The sequence below is a fragment of the Diospyros lotus genome, chromosome 10 (genome assembly GCF_014633365.1).
Source record: "Diospyros lotus cultivar Yz01 chromosome 10, ASM1463336v1, whole genome shotgun sequence".
NCBI classification, from domain to species: Eukaryota; Viridiplantae; Streptophyta; class Magnoliopsida; order Ericales; family Ebenaceae; genus Diospyros; species Diospyros lotus.
The window spans coordinates 5,878,401-5,886,579 of record NC_068347.1 but is presented as its reverse complement, the minus strand read 5'-3'; the positions used below and the strand labels follow the sequence as shown (position 1 = coordinate 5,886,579).

At 30.1% G+C, this 8,179-nt stretch overlaps 1 protein-coding gene across 1 annotated transcript; it reads left to right on the top strand.

Moving 5' to 3' along the window:
- Positions 1–515: 515 nt before the first annotated feature.
- Positions 516–4,709, top strand: LOC127812059 (flavonol synthase/flavanone 3-hydroxylase-like). The gene is made up of 3 exons (XM_052352358.1): positions 516–938; positions 2,207–2,552; positions 4,377–4,709. Exons 1-3 carry the CDS (start codon positions 547–549, stop codon positions 4,587–4,589), a joined length of 951 nt encoding a protein of 316 aa, XP_052208318.1. The 5' UTR covers positions 516–546; the 3' UTR covers positions 4,590–4,709.
- The last annotated feature ends 3,470 nt before the right edge of the window (positions 4,710–8,179 follow it).

The window sequence follows — 8,179 nt, the reverse complement described above, 5'->3', positions numbered from 1 at the left end:
CCTTGCCCCATTTCTTGGACATCCAAGTTCTGGGGCATTTCCTGCCGTCGATTCAACAATTTGTTATTTTACTTCTCAAAATTGCCCTTAGTGCCCGCCGAACTGCTCATTATCCAAATTACCATAATGGCCCTCCCCCAAGGCACCATCATTTCATTTCTCGTCTCTTTCTCAAAGAGCACTCTTGAAATTTTATCTTGTTTTCTAACACCAATAACATGTGGTGTTAGACGGGGTGTGATATCAAGCTTGAAAGAATGGGGGCATTAAAGCTAATTTTGCACTTAGACCATATAAAAAAAGAATTTTTTACTAAAATCATGGTAAAAGTGAAGCAAATCCATATTTTTTATAATTATGCTTTGTTGTTTCCTCAAAGGGCTGCCATTAGTGTGCAATAAATTTTCTAACCTTAACGTCCTCATTAATATATATATATATATATATATACACACAAGTAGTAAAGTAAAGACGTTGCTTGGCTAGAGAGAGAGTTTCATTCCATTAATTGTCTCATTAACTAATAATAATTTAAGAAAGGCAGGCATGGGCGTCGGCGTCGACGTGGGCGCCGGCGTCGGCGTGCCGGTGATCTCTCTATCTCATGATAAGGCAGCGGTGGTTCGTGAGATATCAACGGCCTGTAGCGAGTGGGGAATTTTCCTGCTCACCGATCACGGCATCCCGTCTCTCTTGATGCAGCGCCTCCGCGAGGCCGGCCAGCAACTGTTCGACCTTCCCGAGCACCACAAAGAGAGCCTCGCTAATGATCCTCTTAATGCCAAGTTTGAGGGCTACGGGGCCAAGATGGCCAGATCCCTCCCCGACGACCACCATGACAAGGCTGTTGAGAGGGTTCACTATTTCTTCCATTACATCCACCCACCTTCCATGGTCAACCATCGTATGTGGCCTGATCAGCACCTGCCTTCTTACAGGTAGGTAGAAAGGTATATATGTATGGATTGATGATACGTGTTAGCTAGTAGGTATATAATTCTTTAAATTCATATGTGATTGAGATTGAGTATCTAGACAACATGTAGCCTAGTCAGGTTTAGAAGAGAGAATCTTATTTAGATTTGATATTGGAATATTTGTTTTTGTTTTCTATAAGTAAATTATATTGACAGAGAAAATCACAAGGCGTATATATATAGTTTACGCTATGACATCTCTCGAGAAACCGCAATAAAAGACGCAAATTAATAAAGCTAACATAGATCTAACCTTACAACATATAAATATAAAATATGAAAAAAGTTAGATCATCAAGTTGGATCAATAAGAACTAGACTCGTTGCACTAGAGCCCTTTTTGGCTCTCTCTAGGGCATTTTCTTCTTTTTCTTTCTCTCATTCTTAACTAGGACTTAGATTTCTTGAGTATGTATCTTGAGTTAGAGTTATCTGTCTTATTTGGTATAGAATACGCGTCCTTCATACGACCTCTCTTACTTTTATTTTCAATATCCATCTTTGTCCCATCCCCATCCATCCACACTCCTCGATCAATTGAGGGTTAATTAATTCCCCAGCCAAAAGAATATCCAAGAGGGGTTTTGTGGGTTTCTTATGCAAAACTATGTCTCTTGAGGCCAACTATTCTTGTGTCATTTTTTTCTCTTGATTTTTGTAGTGCTTTATGCAATCCAATCCTAACATTGTTCCACTCTTGTTATGTAGAGTAGTTGGACATGCAATTCTAGGTTGTTTGATAGATGTTTCTAATGAGCCTAAATATCATAAATAGTCACTAAATTTTACACTAAGGTACAGGTTATTGAATTTCAATTTGTAGGCAAAATGTTAATGAACTTCAATTTAATATATAAATTAATAACTATTGGCAATTACTATTAAAATAGGCTAATGAAATACTAACATTTTTGTACTTTAGTACAAAGTTCAGTAATCTTTTGTACCTTAGTGCAAAGTCCAGTAACAAGTTCAATGATCTTTTTGTACTTTTGTATAAAATTCAATGACCATTTATACTATTTAACCGTGCATGTTATTAGACGTATCAACATCCCATTAGTCTCTTTTAACGACAATTAAAGGTTGCTATAGAATTGTATACTAAATTAAAATTTAATGATCTTTTGATTATAAATTAAAATTCAGTGACTTTTTTATATGTTAGTGAAAAATTCAGTAATTATTTATATTATTTAATGTTTTTAAGGATGATATGTGTAATGCAGGGGAGTGATAGAGGAATACAAAGTGGAGATCCTGAAACTGACAAACAAACTATTGGAATTGCTGTCGGAAGGACTAGGGCTTGAGGGGAAGGCTTTGAAATGGGGTTTGGTAGGCCATGAAGAAGAAGAAGACATTGGAATAGAAATGAAAATTAACATGTACCCGCCATGTCCGCGGCCTCAGCCGGAGCAGGCCCTTGGAGTTGAACCCCACACTGACATGTCTGCCCTAACGCTCCTCTTTCCTAATGAAGTTCCAGGTCTTCAAGTCTGGAAAGATTCCCACTGGCTTCCTGTCCACTACTTGCCAAATGCACTCTTTGTCCATGTTGGTGATCAAATTGAGGTAATACGTATCATCAAAACACATATTCAAGTATAATGGTTCAAACCACATATTCATTTTATATTATTTAGTTAAATAGTATAAATAGTCACTAAATTTTAATTTAATATACAATTCTATAATTACCGTTAATTATCATTAAAAGAGTCTAACGGAATGCTGATGTTTAGTTCAATGACCTTTTTATACTTTTGTTTCATTTCATATTAGTTAGTTAAATAGTATAAATAGTCATTAAATTTTAATTTAATATATAATTCTATAACTACCGTTAATTATCATTAAAAGAGTCTAACGGAATGCTGACGTTTAGTTCAATGACCTTTTTATACTTTTGTTTCATTTCGTATTATTTAGTTAAATAGTCATTAAATTTTAATTTAATATATAATTCTATAATTATCATTAATTATCATTAAAAGAGTCTAACGAAATGCTGACGTTTAGTTCAATGACCTTTTTATACTTTTGTTTCATTTCATATTATTTAGTTAAATAGTATAAATAGTTATTAAATTTTAATTTAATATATAATTCTATAACTACCGTCAATTATCATTAAAATAGTCTAACGGAATGCTGTGGTTTATTTCAATGACCTTTTTATACTTTTGTTTCATTTCATATTATTTAGTTAAATAGTCATTAAATTTTAATTTAATATATAATTCTATAAATACCGTTAATTATCATTAAAAGAGTCTAACGGAATGCTGACGTTTAGTTCAATGACCTTTTTATACTTTTGTTTCATTTCATATTATTTAGTTAAATAGTATAAATAATTATTAAATTTTAATTTAATATATAATTCTATAACTACCGTCAATTATCATTAAAATAGTCTAACGGAATGCTGACGTTTATTTCAATGACCTTTTTATACTTTTGTTTCATTTCATATTATTTAGTTAAATAGTCATTAAATTTTAATTTAATATATAATTCTATAAATACCGTTAATTATCATTAAAAGAGTCTAACGGAATGCTGACGTTTAGTTTAATGACATTTTTATACTTTTGTTTCATTTCATATTAGTTAGTTAAATAGTATAAGTAGTCATTAAATTTTAATTTAATATATAATTCTATAACTGCCGTCAATTATCATTAAAAGAGTTTAACAGAATGCTAGCGTTTAGTTCAATGACCTTTTTATACTTTTGTGTAGAAATTTAGTGATCATTTATGCTATTTAACCGTTCACGTTGTTAGTTATGTCAACATTCCGTTAGTTTTTTTTAATGACAATTGACAATAATTATGGAATTGTATATTAAATTGAAGTTTAGTGACATTTTTATACCTTAGTACAAAGTTCAGTTATCATTTATACTATTTAGCCGTATTATCTAGAGAGATAAGTACTAAAGCCACTGCTATTAACTGGTAGCTGTGCGAAACTACAATGGCCAAATACATATTTTACCCCCTGTCTTTGCACATTTTTTTCGTTTAGACATTGAAATTTTTTGCCGTTTCAATTTTTCATTGAACTACGTAATTTTAAATCAATTATACTCCTGAACTATATAATTTCAAGTCAAGTGCACAGTTCGATAATTTTGTTGAGAGTAATAAATTAAGTATAGTTCAAGAGTGTATATTAAAATAACAAAAAGTTCAGAGGTGCAATTGATTCGAAATGCATAATTTGAGGATGTAATTGAAATAAAAAAAAGTTTGAGCATCTAAATAAAAAAACGTGTAGGTGCGAGAAATAAAATAATATTTATTTTGCCAACTACAATCAGTTGTTGAATTTGGCATCGATGAGGAGTTGGGAGTTGGGAACTTACATAGACAGGACATTTTGTTTCAGGTACTGAGCAACGGCAAGTACAAGAGTGTTCTTCACAAGAGCTTGGTGGACGGGGAAAGAACGCGCATGTCTTGGGCTGTCTTTGTGGTGCCGCCTTGTGAAGCAACAATTGGACCTCTTCCTGAGCTCATCGATCGGAGGAACCCTCCCAAATATCCAACCAAAACATATGCTGACTACCGTTATCGCAAACTCAATAAGCTTCCACAATAAGGGCACATCATCAAGCACACGTTAGGAACCAACCTATAAAGTTACGGTTCTCAGGATTTGACATGGTTCTGGGTGTTGTTGTGTTCTTCATGTGCTTCTTTAAGCCATCTCAAACCCTTCTTCTTATTTTACTCTTTATTATATTATAAATAATTTATTCTCTATCTTAATTTTATCTAAAAAATTGTGTCATACTCCAACCAGAGTCCCTATTCTTTTCTCTATTTTAATCCCTATCCCACTTATTTATTAATAAATTTTAATTATATTTATTTTATCTCACTTATAATTTTTATTACTATAAAAATTCTTAGTTATTTGATGATTTAATAATAAATATGACGATATTAGATTTTTATAATATTTAATATATTTGTAAATAAATTTACTAATGCTTTTTAAAAATGATTATTTAACAACATTATTTGAAATATTTTCATAATTCAAAATTTAATCAAAATTTGAATACAAACAAATGTATAATCAAATATACAAATTAATTAAATATTCGTATACAAACAAATGTATAATCAAATACACAAATTAATAAAATATTTGCATACAAAGAAATGTATAATCAAATACACAAATTAATCAAATATTTTCATACAAAGAAATGTATAATCAAATACACAAATTAATCAAATATTCGCATACAAACAAATATATAATCAAATACACAAAATAAACAAAATATAATTAAAACCCAATACTTCAATATATACAAAATTTATATAAAATACATAATAAAAATCACAAACCCAGATTGAAGAGGTAGTCGTTGGATGCTAGAGGAGGGAGCCGCCATTGCTGGTAGCCGGATCTAGTTCTTCTTTGGTGCGATCGCGCTACTTCTCGTCGAATCTGGTTCTTCTTCTCCGCTGCTCCTTGCCACGGCCGCCTCATGTTGCCTTGTCAGTGCTCATTCTTCTCTACCATCGTGATCGCCTATGCTTCTCCTTGTGGTCGTCGCCGCTGCTACTCGTCGCTAGAGTTTTCTTTAATTTTCAGATGCAACAAAGAGCCATTGGATTCTTCTTCAAATCATAGATGCAACAGATGATAGCCATTAGAGAAAGGTAAAGAGCAAAAAATCACTCCTCATTTATATGGAGCATTTTGAAGCTCCAAATAAATTTGAAAAGGAAATCGTTGGATAAGGAGGCCTGTTGGAGAGGTTTCCAACGATTTCCTCCTCAAAATATGACTTAGCGATGAAATGAAGTCAACATTGGAGATGGCCTTATATGACTGTAAATTTAATTCTTTGAGGCTCTACCATTGAAGACCCTTCGTCTGGAAATCTTCGACATTCAAGTCCAATGTATTGGAGCCAATCTCTTCCCCTATTAGAACATTTAAAATATGGTGACCAAAGTTACTTGAACATTTTGTTATTTTGATTAATTACTTAGACATGCATTTTTGAGTCAATTTAATCTCTATGCGTTGACATTTTTTTCGTATAACAATTCGAATTTTTTATTGTTTCAATTATATCATTCATCTATATTTTTTAATCAATTTAACTTTTGTATTGTGAAATGAACTTTGTCATCTTATTTTACTTTTTTTTATACATAAAAATATGAGTTAAATTGACTAAAAAATACAAATTCAAATATATAATCAAAATAACAACAAATTCGACGTACTAAAAAGTCTATAAGATTAGTAATAGCAGAAACAATCAGCTCCTGAATTGTTAAATTTCATCTTGCTATGGTTTCCTATACTCCTGGTTTTTCTTCTTATTCATTTTTAGATAAGGCAAATGCCGTTTAGATCAACTATTTATAATAGGCCAAACTTTTATATTTTTGTCTTTGATCTTTTTATTATTTCGATTACATCCATAAGCCTACATTTTCAACTTAATTTAACTCCTATATTTTGACGTAAACAAAATATAATGTGTACTTTATCACCTTATTTTATCTTCTTTTTACACATAAAAATATATGGGTGTTAAATTGACTCGAAAATACAAGTTTATGAGTGTAATTGAATAACGAAAGGTTCGAATAGCTACATAAAAAAAGTATCAAAGTATATGAATTAAATTAACTTGAAAATCAAGTTCAAGAATATAATTGAAACACTAAAAATTTAAATGACCACATAAAAAAATAAAAATGTAAAGAAATAAATATGAATTTCGCCATTTATGATATAATGGTCGGCCATCATTGGAAGAGAAACCGTGATGACAGAACGAAATATCATATATGCACGTATTATTAGCATAATAGGGTAACCAAAACGAGGTCAATAATTCGCAACTAGTCACTCTTAAATCCCAAATTCTTTGTACTTGGAGGGATTACTCAACAATTAAAATGAGGACTTCAAAACAAACTATGAATGAGTTAAAATTTAGAATTGAAAATAAATTATGATCAAATCATTAAATACATAAGAAATCTAAATTATAAAAAATTACGAGTTAAAAGAACAAAATATCATTATGATGATATTATTACCATAATAATTCTAGTATGTTGGTTTCTATTTATAAATCTATTATTCATTTATAAATGTATATAAAAAAATTAACTTGTCTGTATCTTAATCAAAAGATAAGTTACGAATGAGATAAATCTTCAATTGTAGATTTATCTCAATTACAGTCAAATTTAAATTTTGCATCACAATTATCACAAATACCATACAAAGATAAAAAGAGATTCAAGCATTCACTCGCTATGATGCATAGAAACTTCACGGTGCGTAGCTTCAGCATTTCCAAAATGTTTTCATTTCTGAAATGACAGTAAACGTTTTTGAGCTATTTTTGTAATTTTAGAAACTTTTTGTAGCCATTTTGGAATATTAAAAACACATTTTCCATTTGAAACACATTTTCATCCACAAATAAAAACGAAAATTTTTCTATCTCTAAGTCAAAATTTTTAATTTTTTTCTAGAATTTGTTTTCAAAATTTATTTGCATGTATTATGAAATTTATATTTATTTTTATATTTAATAATTATTTTTTTAATAATTTATATTAAAAATTATATTTATAAAAAGTCCCTATATCTTTTTATTTAATGTTTTTCTCATATTTCTGTCTTTGTTTTTTAAAAAAATAATATTTTCTCGTTTCTGTTTTGTATCGTATCTGTTTTTTGTTTTTGTGTAACCTAGTTACCTACATCAAAACGTATGCAAAAAACATTAATTTTAAAACATTTTTTTCAAAACTATAAAGAAAGAGAATATTTTTGTAACATAGAATTTAGGAAAAATTAACAAATTGGGGGCATCTCTCATATTGGGTATGCTGCTCTTTTTGAACATTGCTAAGATAAGATATATTTAATTTCTATTAAACATCTCTTGAATGAGAATGTTTTTCATTTATTATTTATATATATGACTTATTAATTGTGAGATGGGGTCATTTGTCACCCTATCTTGGGATTAGTGTCAGTCATGCATCCATCGAAATTTAGCTCGTGACAATAAATAAAGATTATCAAAAATACTAGTTGCTCCTTAGACTACAACTTAGAGTTCAAAACATAATTCAAATGACAAAAATACTCTCGCTTAATTTGTAAAATTGTAAAAGCCTCTTCCTTGT

Bases quoted from the DNA above. Each gene is read 5' to 3' on its own strand.
- LOC127812059 (XM_052352358.1), top strand. From the start codon at position 547: ATGGGCGTCGGCGTCGACGTGGGCGCCGGCGTCGGCGTGCCGGTGATC. The intron at 939-2,206 runs GTAGGTAGAAAG...TGTGTAATGCAG, and splicing joins CAGCACCTGCCTTCTTACAG to GGGAGTGATAGAGGAATACA. The intron at 2,553-4,376 runs GTAATACGTATC...ATTTTGTTTCAG, and splicing joins ATGTTGGTGATCAAATTGAG to GTACTGAGCAACGGCAAGTA.